At 41.8% G+C, this 24004-nt stretch overlaps 1 protein-coding gene across 1 annotated transcript in view; it reads right to left on the reverse strand.

Annotated features, from left to right (window-relative positions):
• TSNARE1 (t-SNARE domain containing 1) overlaps positions 1-24004 on the reverse strand; it is a 347022-nt gene that overhangs the window by 142459 nt on the left and 180559 nt on the right. Inside the window, exon 8 of the mRNA XM_062504268.1 lies at positions 11291-11455. Coding sequence (XP_062360252.1) covers positions 11291-11455 — 165 coding nt within the window. The remainder of the gene's footprint in view (positions 1-11290; positions 11456-24004) is intronic.

Here is a 24004-nt window from a genome sequence, read left to right on the forward strand (position 1 = left end):
GGAGAAATGCACAGCCAGTTCCCTGTTTGCATTTAAAGCTCTTTATTCCCTGGCTCAGCAACTCTGCTGCAGCATTTATTTTCAATGCTTTATTTTTGCAATTTGACTTTCTAATGGCAACACCTGAAGTCACCTTCCTTAGCCCTTCTCAGTGATATAAATTAGAAAGAACATCAGGGGGAAAAACTCAGGGAACACAACTTAGCCCTGTCAGACTTCTGGAGGAGGTGACTCCCTCCAAAGCAATCAGCACCAACGTGCAAAGGCACAGGATTTCCTTTTATTTCCTCCACATACACTCAGGATAGAAGGACTTAAACCCAAAAGTTCTTGCATCCCAATGCTGAGACTTATTTTCAAGCATGAGCTGAAATCAGGGAGGCAGAGGAGTCATGGGGTTTGCTCTTAATTTCCTTTTGCTCACCCCTCCCATCCCTACTTTACATTTTTTGGATGCATTTAGTGAGGAAAAAGAGGATGGGGAGAAATACCTTGTATGACAACTGAAATGCTCAAAAAATTTCATTTTTATGGGCTATTTTAAAGGATCATGCCAAACACAGGGGTTTATGCTTACAGAGTGACTTTTGGTTCTGGGCTGCTCACAGGACCCAGTAATCAAATCAGGCTGAAGGACTGAAGTTTGCAGCAATTTGCAGGATTTTTATAGAGACTGTCAAAACAAGACTAAATATGAAATTCTGCTGAATCATTGCTGATCATCCTTCACTTTGCCTCTTTACTGGTCTCCCACTCCCCACTGCCACCACCCCACACTAAAATACCAGAAATAGAGAATAGATCTCACCTGAATTTTGTTGAGAAAGACAAATCCCTGGAAACCAAGGAGGGAGACTCTCCAGGAGTAGCTGTGTCTGTTTTGAGCAGTGGGGAGAGCACACGGGTTGCTCTGTGTGACCCCCTTCAGCTGCAGTGATCGTGGACAGGCTCTTTCTTGTCCGAGACTGAGCCATCAAATTAATTCAATCCCCGTTAAATAGAAGTTTTCTGAAGGCACTTTGGTTCACCTGTTTGGTACAGGTGACAGAGCAGTTGGAAAGACTCCATTCTGAAGGGAAAAAGAGACCCAGTGTACAGAGCAGACCCACTTAGGTCAGTCCACTGCCTCCCTGGGGTCTGGGCTAAAGATGTGAAAATTTCTTATCCTGCTACAACCCTCAGATTATTGTCCATTATTGATTTTTTTTTCTGCTAGGTGGCAATGAAGTTGTAATAAAAAAAGACAATCAAGGGACTTCAAGGGCTTGGGATGACTGATTAAGGTATCAGGAGCACAAGGAGTGGACAAGAGGAAATGGCCTCAAGTTGCACTAGGGGAGGTTTAGGTTGGTTATCAGGAAAAAAAGAAAAATCCCAAAAGGTTGGTCAAGTCCTAGCAGAGCCTCCCAGGACAGAGGTGGAGACATCATCCCTGGGGGATATAACAGATGTTTAGATTTTAGTGACACTTAGGGGCATGGTGTAGCGGTGAGTTTGGCAGTCAGATCTATGGTTTGATTTTATGATCTTCAAGGTCTTTTCCAATCTAAGCAATTCTATGATACTATAATTCCTCAAACTCGCTGGATTTATGGCCAGTTCCTGAAATTGGTTAGGCAAAGAGAGAGTAGCTGCTACCTTCAACCACTGGTCTTGCAGATGAAGTGAGTTTTTTCCTACATAAGGAAATAGCAGACTTTTCTAAGAACTTGTAAGAGCTCTCAGTGCTGTATGAGATTTAAAGTTGCTCCTCTTCAACACCAAAAGATATCTGGGCTCTCAACACTTCCAGGAGACAAAAGGGTCTGCAGAGTCATAAGAGGGCAAAATAAGCAAAGATTCCTTTTGTGCCATTAATAAAGCATAGTTCAGAGAATCAGCACATGCTAATCAAAGTTTCCAGCCCTCAGCTCTGAGCACTGAATCCGTTGTGCACATCTGTCTCAGGCCCCCAACACCCAGAAACTCATATTTTAATCCCCTAACATCACATTGTCTCACACAACTGACATTCACCTGTAGGCTTTCCCCAGGTGTGTTTTTATGTGTACAAGCATGGAGCAGATCTTTTTCCCTGCCCCCATTTCTGTCACCTCACCTTCACATCTGAAAATTTTTCAGAGGGCAAGAAGCTCTCTGTCTCTGGCAGAGCAAGCTGTGCTTTCAGAGGGGCTGCTGCTCAGCATCTCCTGATAAAGTCATGACATCATGGGTGAAACTTCATATCTCAGCAAACCTCCCACAGGGAAGATCTGCCTTCAGTTACAAATGATGATCAGTGTTTTCCTTGAGCTTCATCCCAGCTGAGTGGATGACAGTGTGGTTTCTGAACAGGAGAGTGTTCCTTCTGCCTTGCAATTCAAACACGGGGAGAAAAATTAGAAGCTAAATATGCCAGATCTTGTTTTTGGATCTCTCATCCCAGCACAGTCTGAAGAGAATTGGGTGCTGAAATACAGAACAAGCAGCATTTTAATCCTGGCACTGATCCTGACTCTTTCCCAGGTCTTAAGCAAGGCATTTACATTTCTATGGAGCTCCACTGGCAGAGAAACAATCCATAATGTCTCAGTTTCTCCAGCTGTGAAATGGGAATAGGAGCACGGTGAGAAATCTGTGGCAGCTTTTATCCCTCGTGGAAGAACTGACAAGGAGAGATGAAATTCAGGGACATTTGTTTCAAAAATCACCAGATCCAAAGGCAGTGTTAAAAGCACGCAGATGTTTGTTGCTGTAGGTACAGCAGAGAATCATGGAATGGTTTTGTTTGTAAGAGACCTAAAAGTTCAACCAGTTCCAAACCCCTACCATGGGCAGGGACACCTTCCACTATCCCAGGTTGCTCCAAGCCCCATCCAGCCTGGCCTTGGACACTGCCAAGGATGGGCAGCCACAGCTTCTCTGGGAAAACCCACTGATGGCACACAGACCCACTGGGCACAGGTTCACCTCAGAGGACTCATCTCTCAGGGACACCCATCTTTCTGATGGGTAAAATATCCTAACTATTTCCCCAAATAAATGACAGATGGGGTATGAACAGAGGAGCAAAGCATAAACTCCTGCCTGAAGGTACAATGGATGGGAGAGGAGAGAGAATGAGGCTGACTCAGGAGCTCACACAGGCAGGGAAACAGAGATGTTTTGTCTTTAGATTGAAGCAAGATTAACACATGAACTTTTGGTAGCCCTCAGTGGTGCAGTCAAAGGAGGTGGAGAGATAATGGGAACATGAGATCACAGGATAATTCAGGTTTGAAAAGGCCACAGGAGAGCTCAAGTCCAGCCTCTAACTCACAGCAGGACCAACTCTGAGGACAGACCAGGTTGCTCAGGGGTCTAGCTAAAAATTTGCACTGAAGGAAATATATTATAATACTAAAATTTGCAATTCTCCATAGTTCCTAGGTGAGTCTTAATAGTCTTTCTGTCTCAAGTGAGCCATCTGAGGTCTCAATACAGACAGGAAGAAGTGATTTCAGTGCAGAGAAGGAAATGACAACCAGAGGGGACACTCTGGGTAGATAAATGGTGAACAGGGTGGTGGGGATCAACAGTTCTGTAACATCCTCTTTCATAAAGGAGCAATTAGAAGTATTAAAGAACACCTGAATTAAATGAGCCTGCATAGTGGAGAGGGCATAAACTAATACTGTCTTTGTCGTCAGCCTCTAAAATTTGACATTCATTGTTAACAACGTTAAGAATGTGATTTTCAGCCTAATTTCTGTGAGGATGTGGGAGAATATTCCTGTCAAGGACAATTCATGAAGGACCAGGCACCTTTTGGTAAATAGGAGGGAATGGGAACTGGGCTTGCTGTGAAATGTGGATTTCATTGTCCTTCTCAGTCATCTCTCCCCTTGTTACTTCTGTGGGGTCTTTTCAATATCCTTGGTTCACTTCCCTCTCTGCTAAGCTCTCATGAGGGAGGGCTGACTCACTCTCCAGTGGGTTCTTGAGATGCTTCAGGGCTTTGCCAACAGGAACTTTTATATTTCCATGACTTAAGACTCACCTGCTGTTATTCCCCCTCATCGTGCCTGGGGAAAACTCTGATTTCCCTACCCAAAATGATTAAAAAAAGAAAGCACAGCACTCAGTTCAGGAAGGTAAGAAGCCAAACCTGCAGGGACAGGTCTTTTGAGCACTGCTTGAGGATCTCAGCTGGTTGGTGGGCTATTGATGTCGATTGTTATTAATTAGCACCAGAGAACTAGAGAGTGAACTGCTCTAACCTAAGTGATAGGTGAGAGGGGTAATTCCCCTTTGAGGCAGCAAATCACAGCCAGAAAAACTGCTGTGTGGATGAGGCATTTGATGTTTGTACTGTCTGTGCTAACAGAAATAGGGGCAAGATGTTACCTTTGTTGAGACAGTCATTATCTGCTGGCAAAAACTTAGACAAAAGTACAGTAAATGGAGGAGGAAAGAAACACAATCTTTTCACCAAAGAAACATTAACATTTAAGCAGGAGGATTTCCAGAAGCTAAATAATATTTCACGAGCAGCACTGGAGATCTCTCTCTTTCCAGCTCTCTGCCTTATCAATGAACATTGACAGGTCATACACGAGACTTTAACTCAGCTCAGCTTCTGTGGATATAAATATGCAGATGTATCTTCCTAAAATTCAGATTGTTAGCAAATTATGTGTGTCTCAGCACTATTTCCTCCTTCTGAAGAGGAAATACTTCACTTTTAGTAGGTTCTAAAGTCCATCCCTATTCAGCAAAGCTGTTAAGACACTCACAGGGGATTTGCTGAATCCAGGCTTTCATTACTGCCTTCTTCAAGCAAGCTCACTGAAGGAATAGTGCATGAAGGAAAGGGTTTAGGGCATGACTCTGATACTAACAGCCTTTGGATAAGGCACTGGGAATGTCAGTGAGAAAAGGAAAATTATCTCTAGCACACAGTGGAAACCTCTCTAATTTAGTTAAAAACACTTCACTATACAGTTTAGTCATAAGGTTACACCTGAGACATGAGATATTGCCTAGGGCTAGAAAAAAGATTTGTGATATATTCCTGAAACCTCGCTGTCTTGCAAAGGGATAGCCAAGGCTGTACACGTATCCCTGATGAAACACTGATTGCAAAAATATACAAGCTGTAATCATTTCCACAAGGAGACGAAGAAATACAGTTTTAGCCAGGCAAGAAGAAAAAGTTTGGATTTTTGCATGTAGTCGTAGCAAAAGTGATGTGTGAGCAGAAAGGAGATGATGAGAGAATCTTCACAATGTGTTACCCAGTGGTATTTCATCTCTTGCCTCTCTGGATGAACTGGCATTACAGAATAGATGGATGTGTATCGAAATATTTATAACAGTAGCACTTAATAAAGAGTGGAAAACTAGAATGAGAAGGAAATACAGCATGTGATGTGTTTGCTGTTTTAGTGATAGAACCTGAGACAGCAGTCTGAAGCTGTGTCAGGGGAGGTTTAGGTTGGATATTGGGAAAAGGTTCTTTCCCCAGAGGGTGGTTGGGCACTGGAAAGGGCTCCCCAGGACGGTGGTCACATCATCAAGCCTGACAGATCTCAATAAGTGTTTGGGAAAAGCTCTCAGGGACATGGTGGGACTCTTGGGGTATCCTATGCAGAGCCAGGAGCTGGATAATGTGATCCTTGTGGGTCCCTTCCATCTCAGGATATTCTGTGATCCTCATAGAACCCCTGGATCTAAAATGAATGAAACTTTTCAGATCTGCTTGGCAGGACGGTGGCAGTCTGAAAGCAGCATGCTAAAGATGTGCAGATTGAGTGTGAGTGGTTTTGACATGCAGGGAAGTCCCTTACAGCAATTCAGGAGTACTGGAGGCCACAGGAGCCCAGAGAGGGAGGCACAGTCAAATCAATATTCAATGGAATGGCCGCTGCAGGATTCCACTGGAACAGGCTGCTCCTTGTTCTCCAGACTTGCTAAGGCTTCTCCACATTTTCAAAGAGGCCAGCTGCTATTTTCATGTACACCTCACTTCGCCACAAGTCTCCCACAAAATTCACCCTTAATTCACCTTGCTCCTCCTCCTCCCTAAATGTCAGTGAGGACTAAAGAGAATGTTTGTGATCAACTCATAAATCAATAGGGCTGCAGCTGTACAAGGACATGGGAAATGCCTGTTCTCAGGCACTGAAACTGCACTTCATCACATGGACATCATTAAACCCCCTTAACCTCTGAACAGTGTGGCTGCCTCTAGAAAACATTACCTCTCAAACTGTGTCAATAACTGGGTAAGCACTGGCTAATCTGGGTCTAAAATGTGTCAGGATATGATTAACAAAAAGTGCAATGAGCAGGTTCTAGTGTCTTTGGTGAGTTTAATTTACTAGTGCAGAAATTATCTAGAAATTTTCCATCAGGACTTGTAGTCTCTGAATTGGATCCACAGGGCTTTTCACACATTTTTTCTGTTCAGCTGTGGTACAACACCAAAATTCTATATGCAGTCTGCTGCTGCAGGAGCAAAGAACTAACAAATGGGAAATAATTGAGAAGAGAGCACTGGAGTGACTGAAAAGCCAGGGAGACCAACTTGTGAAGAGGAGGATAACTGCTAGCATTTGAAGAGTTTAAAAGCCAAATAGGAAGAAGAATTATTTGCAGGGTCCAGCAGAGTTTCACTAGGTGTAAAAAGCCAAGAATGAGAAAGGGATCTTTAACAAGAACAGAGGGAAGCATTTCATCAACACCGAAGCCTGCTGGACCGTGAAATAGTCTCCCAAAATAAATGGTAGCAGTCCTGCAGCTTGGGTCATTTTAAATTAGGCTGGACAGGATACTGGAGCTGGTTCTTTAGGGAACAACTCAATACCAGTCCCAGGCATGGCCATGTCAACCTGGCAGGCAGCTCTGCAGCTCAGGATAATTAGGGTCCCCAACACTGTCATGAGGAGAGTTTGACACTCACACGGAGTCAGATCATTCACGGATGGTGCTTGTCATGATCTTGTGTTATTTATACATTACTCTGATTCAAAAAGCTTCTGTGAAGAGACAGGCAGAGCCCTCATAAGTCAAAGCCCTGGACTATTGAAGCTGATGAAAGGTATAAAATAGCTTGCACTAAACCCTCTAAACTGCAACCATCAGTGAGAGATTTTACCAAAAACACCCCTCAGCAAGAAAGGATACGTAGTAATGAGGGAACAAGGAGCATGTTTGAACTAACAAACACTCTCTGCCAGACTCTGTGGGGCTTTCTTTTGTTTTATTTTTATTGTGTTTCATTTTCTGTCTGCCTACAAAGGCTTGAGTGACAGGCATGGAGGCTGGTATCTATCACCTCTCTTCAAAACAGATAGGGAGCAAACATCAACATTTCTCAACAACGACCCAGAGGGAACAACCTCTCCTAAAAATAAAAGCATTTTCCTCATACCTGTTGTCACAGCATATCCATCTCTCCCTTTTTGCCAAGGGATGCATCAACTAAAATGCAGTTCCTGAGGTGTGTTTTGCTTTCTTCAGAGTATTATGGAATCACAGAGTGGTTTGGGTTGGAGGGGACCTTAAAGATCATCTTGTTCCAACCCTTTTGCCATGGCAAGGGACCCCTCCCAGTCTCCAAGGTAGGAGAATTCTCACTCTGTGGAAGCAGAGCATGGGGATGGGAAACTGCTGTGAGAGAGGAAAAGGGTTGTTGGACCATCTTAGGGGAGTTTTTCCTCATTTTCCTCTCTCATCACCCCTGAAAGGGAAGCTGTTTGCATGGAGAGGATCACGCAAGGCTTTCTGAATCAATACAGCATTTAGAATCTTTTTTTTTTTTATATAGGTCTTTCCAGTCACCAGCTGAAATTCTGTGAAGTTCCCCATTCAGTGCTTATCCATTTCTTCTCAAACTTTTATCTCCTCCCATTTTTCAGATGACCACAGGTGGAAATGAAAGGCATGGGATGGCAAATTATATATCTATATATATATATAATATATAGATATATTTGCTATGACAGAGCTTGTGCCAGCACTGAGCACTGACAATGCACATTACAGTTGAGCTCATGTATTTCTGATGGCACATTTTACAGTGCTATATATAAAGTTGTTATGGCATCTATTATTCACTGCCAATACAGTTCAAGTTAAAATAGGTTTTATATAACAGTTCAAAGCAATATTTTAAGAAATAACACTTGTGTCAAGGCTGCTGTGTCCTACCAGATTTTGACATTTCCAAGCAATAAAGATCTTTATCCAAAACGAAAGGTTTTGGGGAGACATTTCCCTTGCAGACATCTCTGGTTTTAATCTGCAAGCAATAGCAAAAGGAGCACATTTAAATAAAATGAACAGCCAGGTGAACTTTTGACTTGGCTGTTATCTGTCTAGGTGGAAACCCTGAACTGCAAAGTGCCTAGAGGGATGTTCCTGACAGAGAACAATGTCCCATTAACCTGAACCTTTGAAGAGATTTTGGAGATGCGGAAAACACACAAGTGGGAAAAAGTCATTGAAACATTAAGGAAATGTCTATTATAGGCACAATTTTATATCTGTTTTTCAGGACACAAGATGAGAAGAGAATTTATTTCCTTATTTCTTCAGCAACAAAGAAGGTTTTTCTTGCAAAAAGGGCAAATTCAGTGTCTCTTAAAAAAGAGTCCCATGACTGCTACCAGCTCCATGAGCTTCTCTAAAGTTGTGTGTAATCAGAAGATATGATGTTCTTTCAATGTCTCCCGTGCTGCTCAAAATCTGCATGTTTCTGGTGCTGGATATGCAGCAACATGGAAACCCCAGGGAGACCAATCTACTTGCACAGAACAAGTTCTGCACAGTTCTTCATTCTGGTCCCCAAAGAACAAAGGGCAACAAATGCTATACATCAAATTGGTAATAAATTTAGTTTATTAGTTATGTTTGACAGTTAGGAATAATGTGCAATTTGAACCTTCTTGGCTACTCACTGGTTATGAAAATATACTGGAAAAAAAAAGTTGTTGTGGTGACTGTGAGCTCAAGGAATCCTCTGTGTACCCACAATTCCTACTGAAAACAGGGAAGTTTTAATGTGCAAGATGAGTTCTTACACAAGAAATATGCTCATGTGGGTCAACAAACAGAAGAACAAAACACAGTGAAAATTATTTAAAAAGCACCATCTGCTTATTCAAATGCAGCTGGGGAGAGGAACAATGCTGTCCAAAAAAACTAATTTTCATTATATTTCTTTCAAAAGAGATGTTAAACAAAATACCATCGGTCCTAAATATTTTCCCCCTGAGGAGAAATGTTTAAGCTACATTTGAAATAATGTTTGTGGAATGCAGCCCTCCTTAGAGGATGAACAGGGATCTTTGAGACCAAAGCAAAATGGATAGAGGAGATGGGGAAAAAAACAGGTAAGAAGAAAGTGCACACATTCTCAGGAAGCAAAAGCCTAAACAACATTAACTGCTTAAGCAGACTAAATCATTGATTGCATAAACTAAGCTAGTCACAGGTAAATTCAAATTAGGCAGAAAGGTATCCAGGATCAAATCAACAGATACAAGCCCTGCACAATACATGGACATAGGTTTTTGTTGTTTTGTTTTGTTTTTTTTAAGTTATTTAGGATTGTGATTGAGTTCACTTCACCCCCTCAACTACCCCACCATGGCCACATGGTCCCGTGCAACTCCATGCAGAGACATCAGATTGTGGCACAGAAATGGGATTTAACCAGCAAAATAAATAAAGATTTCTTCAAGGAGACACAACTGCACATCCTGACTTTACAAAGCTGGTGTACTTGAGGCTGCCTTGGGGGTTGTCACTCCCCACTGCCTAATGGGCAACTACTAAATGTGTTTTTTTGTTTTTTTTTTTTTTCCTGGGAAGCACAGGGTAAACGCAAAGACAAATGAAAAAAAGGCTTAGACTATATTCCAAACAAAAAGGATCACAAAATCACAGAATGGCTAAGGCACCACAGTGGGGTCATATGGTCAAGCAGGGTCATCCCAGACAACATGACACAAGATTCTTCTCAGACTGCTCTTAAATATCTCCAGTGAGCTGGTGGTGTTATTCACAAGATCATCTCAAAAATACATTTGCTACCGTCCTTCTTGAACATCAAAGTGCAGTAGCAGCCCAAAATTTGCATTTTCTTTGAAACAGAGTTCCCTACAGTTTGTTCTGCTGGATGCACTGAGGCCCCCTCGAAGTGCAAAATGACAATTCACAGCCAAAGATACTCAACACGAGAATATTCTTTGACAGTTTCACCCCTAGTAATGGACACAAGTCCACAAAGCTCATTTATCTCTGCTCAGTGAGCCACAACAGAAATTAGACAAGCACTGACCTCGACCCGCTCCTGTAAAACTGTCAAAAATTCTGAATTGGAGAGTTGAGTCATATGTGGCCATCACTGTTTGCAAACAGAGGTCCCAGCCTCAAAGCACCAGCCCCCAGCAGGAACTTTTGTCCCCTTTTTGCACTGTTAACTCAATCATAGCTCCTGCTGTACTGCAACCCAAAATCTATCCTGATAAAATTAGCCCAATCCAATTAAAGGACAAAGTATAGCCCTTAATTAAATGTTCTGATTATTCTGAAGCCCTCTTTTTCTGGTTCATCTTGAGTTTAGGTCTGTAAAAGCATACAAATTAGGAAGGTTTAACAGTTTCTTGTTTCACCCATTTGTCGCTTACATTTAACTAACAAGTTTCCCAAAAGCATAAAAAGGGAAGTATAAAAAGAAAAATGTGGGATGTTTAACTTATTCAGGACTCTTTTTGTTCCTTTTATTGCATATTTTTCTAGTGCTTTTGGAAAAAACAAAAAGGTAATAAAAATAGTATGTCCTCTTTTAACTACATCAAGAACATCCAAATACTTTGATACAACAAAATATTGAATAATTTGAAAAGGTTAACAAGTTATTTCCTTTTGTCTACCCATTATTCTCTTTAATGGTAAAGCTGAGTGTTTTTTTGCCTGTGACAAATTCCAGTTTCAAGTTTGCGTGCACTGAAGTTATTTTTGCTGGAGAACCAGCTCAATTAAAGCACCTCACCACAGGCTCTGCTGAGGAAGACTCACTGGGAAGAACCCAACCATCAGCCCATTAATTAACTCTTGTCATTCCCATTAAAAATCACACGGATTCCCAAATTTTCCTTCTATCACCAATTCCCATGTTAAGAATTTCTTTATAAACTCCCCCGTTTCAGCGACGCTGAGCTGGCAGTGATGTAAATCAGCATTTCCTTCACGTTGAGCAAGGCACAACACAAGGATTCTGCACTCCCAGCTCACAAAACCATGGTGGGAGGAGGTTACTGACCTCAATCTGCTGAATGGCCTCTTCCCTATGGCGGATGGCTTCGAGATCCTCCTCTGTGATTTCCGAGAGCAAGGCTTGGTCCTGGCCCTGGTTCTGCCACACGCCATCGCCTCCATTAAAGATCTTCTCATCGTCAGGCAGGTCAGAGAAGGGGGTCTTAGGGCTCTGCTGGGATGAGAGAATGGAAAGAAAGCAAAGGAAGTGTAAATATTTTCCAGTTTTACAGAGCTTTAGTGTGGGGAAAGGAAATATTGATATAAAAGATGGCATAAACGGTGAAAAGGTGAAGAGGAGAAAAGTAAATTACATGACAGGAAACATTTCAAGTCTCAAAGGAAATGTTAGGACCTGAAGTCAGATCTCCTGAGCTACTTTTGGGTCCGTTACCAACTTCGACTTTCCACAGTTGTGACAGAACAAATGCTGATGTGCAGCTGAAAAATAACACATTTACCTTGCTTAATTTCCCTGCAAGTTATTCCTGAATTAGACCCATTACCAGGCACAGAGAAATCCTACTCATTTGTCTCGAAGACTTTATGATCCAACTAGCAAAATTCAAAATACAAAGGTTCCAATCTTCTCAATTTATGCGATAAACAACACAGCTTAAAAAGGGAGACTCCCTGCAGCGGTGTGAGGGCAGCGTTATCGGCTTGAGCAGTTCTCAGGTTCTTGGTGTTCACTCTGTGGAACTGACCTGGTCTTTCTGACACATCTGATCACAGTCATAGAATCACAGAATAGCTGGGGCTGAAAGGACCTCAAAGATCATCTCATTCCACCCCCTGCCATGGGCAGGGACACCTTCCACTGTCCCAGGTTGCTCCAAGCCCCATCCAGCCTAGCCTTGGACACTTCCAGGGATGGGGCAGTCACAGCTTCTCTGGGTACCCCATTCCAGTGCCTTGCCAACCTCTGAGGAAAGAAATTCTTCCTAATATCTAATCTAAATATCTTCTCTTTCAGTTTAAAATCATCCACCCATGGCCTCTCTGCCTGTTTAATAAGCTTATCTTCCTCTTCTTTAACAGCCCCTAACTCATTGTATAAGCCCTAAGATACAATTTTCTTCAATTTTGCAGCTGCACTTCTATTCAGGTCCAGATTTTAAATCCTTGTTCAAGAACCAATTGGATCTACACAAAAGGTAGGGGCAGAAGGTTAACAAGATCTTCCCTACCCAGCCCTTAGGTTCTGTGCCTGTGTCAGGTTTAGTCCTGACTGCACTTGAAGACTGAACTGACTCAAGGATGGTTTGGAGGCTGAGCTCAAGTTCTAAATTAAGAGGTGCTGTTGGAGGCTCCAACCTTGCAGCTGCATGAGTATTCCACTTCAAACAGTGTTCATGGTCCTCTAACTTAATTTTGAGCTGAGCTTTGAGTTTTAACCTAAAGTTACAATAAAAAAGTAAGCCAAGTGCTTCTGATGCTCTGAAGCTGAAAGGAGAAATGGCAGTGGCCATATCACATCCATAACCTAAACATCCCCAAATCCTCTGAAAGCCACAGGAGAAAACAAGTACTCAGTTCAGTTCTCTGGATCTGGGTTTATCTGAAGCCCAAACACTGGGAGTAGTGCCTGAAAATTAAAAGCCTTTGCTGTCTTACCATGGGTACATCTTCAAAAGTGTTAATTCCCCTGAATTCCCACAGTGTAAACAGGCCACAGCGTGGACATTCACAGTGTGAATGAGGCCACAGGGCATTTAGATGGAAGGGCACAGGGCTGGAGAACTGGAAGGACTGGGAGGACATGAGCCTGGAAATGTTTATTTAAATCTCTAACTCTGCTTTAACTCTTTAAAAAGTATGCAATTCCTGTATTTAGAAACAAAAGAATTTTTGCATTTGCTTACACTTAGACTTTGCCTTATAAAATTAATTCATTATTATTATCACCATAACTCGTTGGAGACAAGGAAGAGAAAACACAACATGGTATAGGAAGTGGGGTGATGGAAGAAGTAGAAGGAAATAGGAAAATCAGCAGCAAACTGTCAAGTATCTTTCAAAATAAGAACAGAAGATTAACATCTTTGACATTAATGTCTTACTTTGTTTCACCTTCTGCTTTCCAGGGATCTACTGAGAAAGGGTGCGTTACAGGAAGAAAATCATCATTTAAAATTAGGTTAAAGATTAATTTACACTTTATAAGACATATTTTAATAGGATTAAGATACTCTGGGGGGTGTTTTATTCACTAATTATTACGTGCCTTGGACACTAACTTTCCTGGTAGTGTTTCAGTGCCAAAAGAGTGTATTAATGGAGTCCTGAAAAAAAAAAACTTGGGGTGTTCTAATGCTTCATTTAGTGACAGAGGGGTCCTCTCATCTTCACCAGTGGGCTCAGATGAGCAGAGGCAAATTGCACATGGCCAAGTAGGCTGGAAGATCCCAAGAATCTGCCTTATTAGACACAGGAAAAGTATTCTGATGAAAATTGTGTGCTCTGTCCACAGCAAGGATGCTGCCCCAAGGACCTCAATGCCCACGAATGGACACTCAAAGCCATGCTTGTCCTGTGCAAGTCTGAATTTCAGTGGAAGACAACAAGTTTACACAAGTTTACACGTGTTCAAATGTTTCCTGCTCTGATGTGGGAGCGCAGTGATAACAGGAGAGGCAGCAACCAGCTCTTCAGATTAGGTTAGTCCATGGAATAACACAGCTGTACCATAAATATGCTTTATCTTGGCCTGTGTCAACTTCAGTCATCCTCACTTGCTGGGCCTGGTATCTGTAAATAATACTTCCTCCCTGCAAATTACTCAGAAAACACATTGTAAGGGCTCCTGCTCAGCCATCTTCTAGGGGAAAAAAAACAGCTATCCATGTGTTTAAATAGGTAAAGATCTCATTCTCTAAACAAAGTAGTGACCTAAGTTAATTTCAGAGCTGCTGAAGGCAATTACATGTGTTTGCATCCTTAACATCTTCCAAAAAAATCCAACCACGGCTGCTGAATGAGTAAGCCAGTAAAACAACAGGATGCAGAGGGGCTGATATTTCCTTCCAGACATAAAAATGCTTCCATAATAATGTTAAATACAGTCACCATGGCCTGCTACCAGGGTCTGTATGCCGTGCTAAAAAATACGAGTGATTTTGTGCTGTCCATGGTACTGAGCCCCTCATTTCTGCAATAAAGTGAAAAAACATCTTAAATCTGAAACTGTGAAAAAAATCTAATCACTTCTAATGCTTCTGATTGAAAGCTGCATATAGCTGGGCTTATCAGTGCTCTTCATTCCCTTCTGAGTTATGTTCATTGCCATGTCTGACAAAACATTTTATTTATAGCAAGAAAAGATCAGATGGAGGGCACTCACTGAGCCTCCACAGATAAAGTTCCCTTTGACACTGCACTGGGGCCATAACTCCCTGTACAGGCATTTCCACAGTAAATTTGATTTAGTGTCAAATCTTATGCCCTGTGAATCTCTGTGTAATTTTCTGTCGGATTTCCTTTCATAAATTGTTAATTGGATGTGTTTGAAGTTGTTCTTTTGTTGAAATTTGCCTCTGGCAGATTTTTGTCAAGATGTATCTATAAACTGAACTCTGCCAATGGAAAAAAAAATATATGTATAGCAGAGAAAAAGTTGAGTATATCTGATATGCTCAGTAGTTCTTTTAAAACTAAATCCTTAGGACTGAGGGTCATACCATGCTGTTGTTCTTCATATCTGAAAAATTATGCTCAGGCACAACATTTTTCTTGTTGGATAAAATCTTTTCACCAAGATAAAATCGTTGCTGCTTACAACTACATTTTTTTATCAGATTTATTCCACCAATGGGGAGATGCTATATGAAGCTTCTGATAGGGAAAAGAAAAAAAAAAGAGAGAAAGAGAGAAAAAAAAGGGTTTTATCTGGACGGTGACAGCTTCTGTCAGTGCCTGTACTTTATCACCAGTAAAATCTTTGCCTCAGATGTTGCATGACTGAGACCCCTCCAAAAATAACCCCCTCCTAACCTTGGTCCTGCCTCAGTCCCCATTTGTCAGAAGGGACAGAATACCACAAATCTGACAACTCTTGTCATGCAAAATCACCAAGCAAGGGACTGAAATGGCCTCTCTTCTGGCTCCCACACGGTCTTTATTCCACAGAGAAGCAGAAACCTGATGGGAACTCCAGCTAACCTAACACCAGTCAGCCCTCACAGTCCATCTTCAGAGAGCTGGGGGATTTCTGTGGCAGTGAGAGTGTCCTGGCACCTCCCAGTCCTGCAGCTCTTTTTTACATCACTAACTTCAGTGGTGACATTCCTGATTGCCAGTTACAAGGGAACACCCTTACCACTAATTCAGGGCATGAAATATTGACTGGAGATGGATGAGAAATGTCTTTTAGTGCCAAAAAAATGTTTAGTGACTTCAAAGGAAAATTTCTTCTCCAATCCTCCCCAAAACCTGAAGATATAGACAAAAATTACACAACAGAGGCAAATAGGGACACATACACACTCCCTCTAGCTCAGGTTAGTACAAGATGGATAATAGAGGTGAGAAATAAGATGGGCCTCTCACAGCCTTTTCAAAAAGAGCTGGAAGAGTTAATGTAAATAACCAGGATTTATTGAACTTGTATTTACAGAATGTCCACCAGGTGAGTGACACCACAGGGACAGGAGAATGAAGGGCTGAGGAAGACAATCACAAATTCTACTTTCCATAGTAGCTAATAAGACACTAATAGCAAATGAAGACAGTTGAGAAGGGAACTTCATTAAGCCTGGAATGAAACAACATAGGCCCATTTCTACACCACCTCCTTCCACTCCAAACTCCACCAGGCTTGTGTTCTGGGGAGGAGGGTTTAATTTCTGTGGGTGAAAGTTTGGGAAGAGGATACGAACACAGTATCTTGGGATGGATGTGGCAGAACTCTGGGGCCCCTGCTTGACAGCAAGTTCAATTTGAGCCAGCAGTCCCCCACCTGGACTGAGAAACTAATTCTGGAGAATAAGAAGGAGCACAAGTTCCTTTTCCTCTGACCACGACTCCATTCACAGGCACATTTCAAGCATCTGGAGCATTGCTGGGTTTTAAGGCCCCGGAGATGCCTTTGATATGCACAGCACCATTCACAAATTCTTTGTTACTTCCCAGTTTATAGGAGCACAGGCAAAACCAGTCTCACTTGTCTGAGCTAATTTTGTGCTACAGTCTGCAGGCAGTTCCAAGGAAATCTTCTGCAACCATGAAAAAGGAGCATTTCAGAGCTTTTATATGACTCAGGGAGTAAACCAAGGAATGTTGCTCTATCTTCCCCAATCTCCAGTCCTGCACCCCTAGCAGGGACATGGCCAGCTCCAGCAGCAACCACCACACCTCCCACAGCTCCTGCAAACTCTCACATCTCCTTGGGTAACGTTTGGCTCTGGCTTTCAAACCAAATGCAAATGCAGAGATGTTTATCTCTTACTTTATAGTACATATAGACACATAAACAGTCTTTATGAGGATCTCCTATTCTCAGTAGCAGCCAGGCTCAGAGATTCACATTTTATTGCGTGTAGAATAATGAGGTTGGAGTGTCTGCATTAGAGATCAATAAAACACCATGCATGGAGGGCCACAGTGCAGAGCACTGCTGGAGTTACTCTGCCTGACACATTTTTAATTGCAGGTTGGCACTGCAAAGCTGCTTGGGACAAAAATGATACAGAGCAGCCAGTTTGGCCCAAATATCCCCAAAATACAGCCAGGTTAAAGCTGACAGATAAATCGGATTAGATGATCTCTCTCAAACCATCCTTCCAAAACAACTAACCTTGCAGGCTCAATGAGATTTAGAGATGTACCACACCAAGCAAAAGCCCAAAGCAATTACAGGTAGAAAGGCCTCAGGCAGGCACAGAACAAGCAGCCTGGGACTTCTAAATCTTTTAGAGGAGAGAAATAGTGATATTACAATTTTGCATTATCTTTCACACGGAAGATCACAGCAGTGATTGGCAATCTGAGCTCGGTTGTCTTAGGAGAGGAGCTTCCCACAATAACTGGGAAAGAAATACATCACAAGAAATCACAAATTAACCATTGCCTCCTCTTCCTTTTCACTCAAAAGCTGCCAAATTTAAAATTACCACAACAAGGACAACTTTCAAGTGAAATGTGTTGAATCCTTCCTGCCCGCATCACTGACATGGGCAAATACAGAAATGGATTCAGCATTTTCTTCGACTTATTCAAATTTGATTACTCTGCACCAATGTAGCATGAGAAAAAACAGGTTGGGGAAATTAGCATAAAGGGAAGGGTTGAAGTGCATTTTTATTTAAATTAACTAGAATCCTTCATGTGTTTCTGTCTTCACTCCTGATCAAGGTGTTTACTTTTGAATGAAAGGAATGTGAAATTGAGCAAGAAAATCACCCTTTCCACCAGTTTCCTACTACAGAATATGCAAGAAAATACTAATTTTAGGGAAAATGTATTAACAGAAGGTATTTTGCTAATTTGCTTTTCAGCATTTTTACATTTACTCATTCAGGTCTCTGCAGTCATGAGGACTGAGAAAACCTTTTCGGTTTCCTGGAACTGGAAGAGACTTAGAAACAGAGTACCTAGTTCATACCTCCTACTGTTCTCCTCTTCTTTAGCTTGCCTTCAAGACTTTATTACTTCACCAAATTCATTCTAAGCAATCCTGACCTCATCACCCAGGGCTGCTTGAGTTCAGAGTCAATCTTACTGTACTCAGGGTGGGAGAATTAAATGACCTGTCTGTGGTAGATGAAAAAAAAAGAAAATAAGCCAGGGGCCTGAGGTTTAGCTCTCTGATAAGTGATGTACTTTTAAGAAGCACAGCACATTTTCTCCCCACAGTGAAGACCAAATTTAGGAGGAATGCCCTTCCTACCAGGCTTAGATGGTGGGGCTGACATTCATATTTTACTCATGGAGATCATCAGCTTCTAGGTCAAACTTCAGTTCATCATGAGGGCTACGTTTTGCCACGTACTTTCACCTTGTCTGATTGAAGGAAGGAGCAGCTTGTTCTGTTCCTGTTTCCAGTCCTCCTTCTTTTTTTGCTCTTGATTTGGCAACTTTATGTACCATGCAAATAGACGGTCCCATGGTGACATGAGTGAAACAAAACAGCATCAGTGAAGAGAGGCACACATCTCCCCTCTCTGTAATCCAACATGCTCTGCTTTTCAAACCCATTTCACTGAATGAATTCAGCCTGTCTGCACCCATCCTTCCCAAAGCCAACTGCCTGTGCTGCCACCACCTTCAGGTGGTATCTCCATATATGCAGAGCAAGTGCAGAAACATTCCTTTAAGACAAGGAGAGCATTCACCAGTGTTTTTTACAGCACCACAACACATTCCTAAAGCTGTTTCTACCCTTTCCTAGCTGTCTGTGTTATGTTCTCAGCATTCTCTGTCTCTGCACGTCTCTGCTGGCAGCAATTTTGGCTGGCAGTGCTGTCTGAGAGCTGAGCTCTGCTTGTCCCTGGATCCTGATGCAAGGCAGAGACTCCCTACTCACAGCTCCCCTCCTGAGCAGCTGAAACCCCCAGAATTTGTGTAAATAGCCCATGCTTGAAAGAGCTCACAGACACATCCAGACTGTCTAGAAACTATCGTGTTGTCTCTGCCTCCCAACATATGTGCTGCACAGCTGGTGAGCAGGTTCCTGCTAGAAAGGCAAACAAGAGGGAAAATGAGTCACTGGCTCATCCATTAACACCCATCTAGTACCAAAAATTTTAAATAGTGAGGAGTATTTTTTTCCTGGGTTCACACAGAGTCAAGAACCAAATTCAGCTTTATTTCCTGCAGCAGGGACACAGGCACAGTGCCACTCTGGAGCAGTGGAAAAGCAGAGAGATGCTGGAAATAAAAAGTATGTTTCTTTCTTTCAAAAAATAGACTGCTTTTGTACTTTCCATTTTGTTTTTGGACTGTCTGCCAGTTTTATTTTTAGAAACATTTTTGACTCCCGCAAAACTCCATTAGCATCAATTTTTTAATCTCTCCTTTTTTCCTGGCCTTTGGCAGGGTTTCAGTGGACTGTTCAGTGTCCAAGAAAATGTTCAGAGCCTGATATTGAGAATCACTCTCATTTAGTGTCTCTTTAAAAAAATATCTGCCCATTTTTCAGCCCCTGTACTGCCAGGATGCTTCTGTTACTGCCCAAAAGCCTGATCCTAAATTAAGACAAAAATCAGAGGAATCTTGTCACTACACATCTGGAAGAGCCTTGGGTGGTCAGTTGAGGGGAATGGGGCTGGGGACACAAGACAAGGTTCCTGCCTCCTTGTGAGAGTGGGGTCCCCCTTTGTGGGAGAGAAGGATGAACACAGGAGCTGAGCTTTGAGCAACAAGGTGGTACAGCTTTTGGCACCATCCACAAGAGTCTCATTTTGAATAATCATAGAAGCAGAGTAAGGTTTGGGTTGAAAGGGACCTTAAAAATCATCTTACACCAAACACTGCCATGGGCAGGGACACCTTCCACTATCCCAGATTGTTACAAGCCCTGTCCAACTGTTCTGGAAAACTTCCAGGGATGGGGGGAGCCACAGCTTCTCTGGTCAACCTGTGCCAGATTCTCATCCCCCTCATACTAAATAATTTATTTCTAATATCCAATCTAAATCTCCCCTACTTCAGTCTGAGGTCATTTGCCCATTCCTTGGCATTCCATCCCTTGTCCATAGCCCCCCTCCAGCTCTCTTGAAGTCTCTTTAGGCACTGGAAGGGGCTCCAAGATCTCCCTGGATCATTCTTTTCCCAGGCTGGACATCCCCAGTTTTTCCAGCCTGTCTCCAGAGCAGAGGTGCTCCAATTTCCTGAACATCTTCGTGGCCTCCTCAGACTCACTACAAATGATCCATGACCTTCTCATGTTGGGGGGACACAAATTTCCTGTTATAATCTCCCCACTCTTCAAACCAATTTTTTTTTCCCCTTTTCCTCCAAACATCAGATGTTACATCTCAAGGGAAATAATCATCCAAGTGGCAATACTGGGATGAAATAAAGACACTTGGAAATTTGAATCTGATTATAGTGTTGTCTTTTTAAGTGCACCGTTATGGCAGAGCACTGCACGGCGGAGCTCAGTTAGACAGGAAATTTTGCAATTAAAAGGTTCTGTAGCATTTGTATATCTAAAGAAATACATTCAGCAAAACAGAGATCATATTTTCAACTAAATTGAAATGTCTTCTGTCCTTCTAAGTGCTCCCACTAAAGCCCAAAATATCAATAGGACTTTCCCAGTGCCCAGCTGCCCATGCAGGAGGGGATGATGGTTCTTTCTCCTGGCCAGAGATAACTCCCACCCAACTCAGTCTAATCTCCCGACCTGCAAACAACCTGAAAATGAAAGTTTAACTGAAGGGAATGAAATGCTTGTCCTGATTTCTGTGTGTTCTGACAGCAAGGACTGACATGGACAAGAGGACATTGTTTTACTGGAAATATTTAACAGCAGTCAACCTTATTCAGTGGACATGAGTTCCAATCTCCAGAAGAATGAAGAGCGACAACTTGAATTTCAAGTCAAATCAAGTCAGAACATTTACTGGTTTAGAGAAAAACACAAGAACAGCAGAAAGAAAATTATATTCTTCCTCAAGAACAGTGATAGAGTTATTACAGAACTAGGCAATGTCTCAGGGACAAGAAACTAACACTATTAGGGAAATTTAGACACAGAGGCGTATTTGGCACCAAAGTGCCTGCAAAGTGAAATAATGAAAATAGGAAGTGTAAACATTGCTAAATGGAACAAAATCTTTCTTCTGAGTTGTCCAGGGAGAATGAAATAGGGAGAATTTGGCAGTTTGCTAATTTATCCTCTATGAATTCTTTACAGGGCAGGATGAAGTGAATTTAACCTTCCAAATGGTGACAAGAAATAGGAAGTTTCAGGAAGGGAAGCAGTGCAGAGTAGCTTTATTATCCTCAGGTGCTCGGTGCTGTCTCAGTGATATACACTCACAGAGATGTTAACCTTTCCTCATTCAGTCCCACACCACCCCATTAGCATACAGGCTTTCATGAGCACTGAAAAGCTACCTAAACTGTTTCCAAAATAAAGCATTCAGCAAAAGGATTAAGATGAAAAAAATGCTGAAAGGTTTTCAGCTCAGCGCCTCCAGAATGTGACATGTAACAAAATTGTCCATAATCTGCCCATTTTTTCCAGTTAATATCGGGACAATGTCTTAACTGTGTCAGAGGCAGGAGAGGCCACAGATAAACATTCAGATAATTTCTACCACATATTTTTATTGCACTATCATTATTATTTATTTTACTTCTGTTTTAACTGTGCTATTGACTTTGCAAACTGATGGGGTTTTAACCATCCACACAAGGGTTCTTTATTAGTTTTAGCACTTAACCTACATGTTTCTTTCCTACCATCAGGCTATCTTGGCTTCTATCATTTAACTCTATGAATAATTCACCTGGTCTTCATTTGTATTTTCACCTTGAAAGTATTTACAGACTGTAATCATGTCTCTATTGATACTTTCTTCAAGACTATTTAATTTAGCTCCCTTATTTTCTCATCTGATGTTTATGGACTATATGCCTCATGTTATTTTACTTGCCCTGTTCGTGCTCTTTTTTGTTCTCTCTGTACATACCAAAGCCCTTCCCAAGCCATAAACTCCAAGATTTCATTGCTTGTGCCATAAAAGTATATTTCTGTTGGAAACTTCCACCCAAACACAGGAGAAATTTTGTCATGTGTTGAAGTCCACTCTTAAAAATGCTGCATGGGTCTTTGATTGGTTGACTTGTTGCATCTTAATAATTTTCCTCACTATTTAACCCAGTCCCAAAGGACTCAAATCTGATCATTTTCCACTCCTACAGTAATAAAGAAGTAATGAACTGATTCTGAAAGTCTGGGACACACTCACTGAATTAAAATCATATTTCACTTCCTGAAAGAGACCTCTGTCTGCAAACCCATACTAGAACAGGATTCTCTCTGTAGAAAGATGACAATTTTCTGCTCTTCCTCTGAAAGTCTGTGTGTGTGAAAATGAGATTTTTTTATCATATAAACCCAGGTTTTCACTGCACAAGAAGCTCCTTACTAACACATGGGTGCAGACACTGCCACTGAACCCATGGATTCTGGAGGGACAAAGGGATCACAGTGAACCACAGGAAAGGTGCTTGCAGGGAATTCATTTCCTTCTGCTGCCTGTCTACTCAAAACTGTGAAGTGTGTTTCTCCAGCAGGAGATTCAATCCAATAAAGTTCTGCCCCTTCATTTTTTTATTTTTTTTTTTTTTTTGCTTTTCTCCAAACTGGCAATAGAGACAAGGAGCTTTACCCTGTAAACAGAAATGCCACTTTGTTCCATCAGATATCAAGTGTCATTCAGAGGAGGAGGGATAAATTAGGCAGATGCTGGTTCAGGACTGGTGGTATTGACATGTAAGTGGGATCCCTCTTAACACCAATTTGAGGTGTTTGCACAGTGGATATCTTTGTTTGAATTGATCAGGCAAATTGAACTGCCAGAAATCCACCTCTCCAACTTTACATACCCACAGTGGAGGCACTGACCTCTGAGCTCCTGATTAAAACTCCCACTATAATCAATGGAGACATGGTCAATAAAGTCAATGGAGATAAGAGCCCTAGTCTCCAGATTAAAAAGATTGACAGCTACTTAACACAAGACTGTGCCATAGACTAAAAAGGGAGCCTTGAATGTCAGGCTCAGAAGTAGAGATTTTCACTACACATGCCCAGCTGTGGCCAAGGGAGGCTATGGGGAAAAAGAAAAAACCTGAACAGCCCAAAACAAACAAACAAAAAAAACCCCAAAAAACTGACCAAAAATCACACAGATTTTTTTTTAATAGAAAACATTTAAATATAAATATATCATACTTAGCTCAGCTGAGTACACTAAGATGTGTTTGTTTCTCCCAGCTGCCTGTAGAAAGAGTTGCCTTCAGAGATAGAAATCTATACTGTGGAGGAATTAACAGAGATTCCTTCAGCATGTATGGTTTGAATTCCCATTAGATTTGTAAAGGACTAGGTGAGGACAGGTCTGGGGTGATGCCCTAGAAGCTGCCTCTTGCATTCCCTCTTCATGGAGAAATCCTGTTTTCCCCCACACAGCACATGTAAGAGTAGAAAACATGTTTGCAATTACCTGGCCAGTGTGACAAAGAAGTGACAAAACCACCTCTGGTATCCTGTTTTTTTATTCATCTGTCACACAGAATGACCTCCTGTCTCACCACACAGAAGGCAGAATCATGTGAAAAGTTCAACTTCTTTTGACAAGTTTCCCTCAGCTGGTGAGGATGGGAGGCAATCAGCATCTCCCTCACAGACCAGGTCTTTAACAGACCTAACACCATGAGAATATGAAGTGAACTAAGCTATACACTCACCCTGTATGAGATCACACTGCATCAAAACTTTGATAGATGCCCCTGGTGTTTGCTCATCCTTAAGGAGCAATGACCCGGACATTAGCATGTCTAGTAAATTGTTCTAATGTGTGGTGAAAGGGGACTAATGGATACAGTAATTGATTGTTTGATGGATAGCTGGGGAGCCCTTTGATTATGAGTTTTTGCTACGGTCCAAGACATTTTTATTCTCCAGTTAACCCAGAGCTGATTGCTTGCATGAATTATCTCCTTCTCTGACTGCAAATATCATTCACTTAATAAATATTTCATTAGA

The sequence above is a fragment of the Cinclus cinclus genome, chromosome 1, assembly GCF_963662255.1.
Source record: "Cinclus cinclus chromosome 1, bCinCin1.1, whole genome shotgun sequence".
In the NCBI taxonomy this organism is placed as follows: Eukaryota; Metazoa; Chordata; class Aves; order Passeriformes; family Cinclidae; genus Cinclus; species Cinclus cinclus.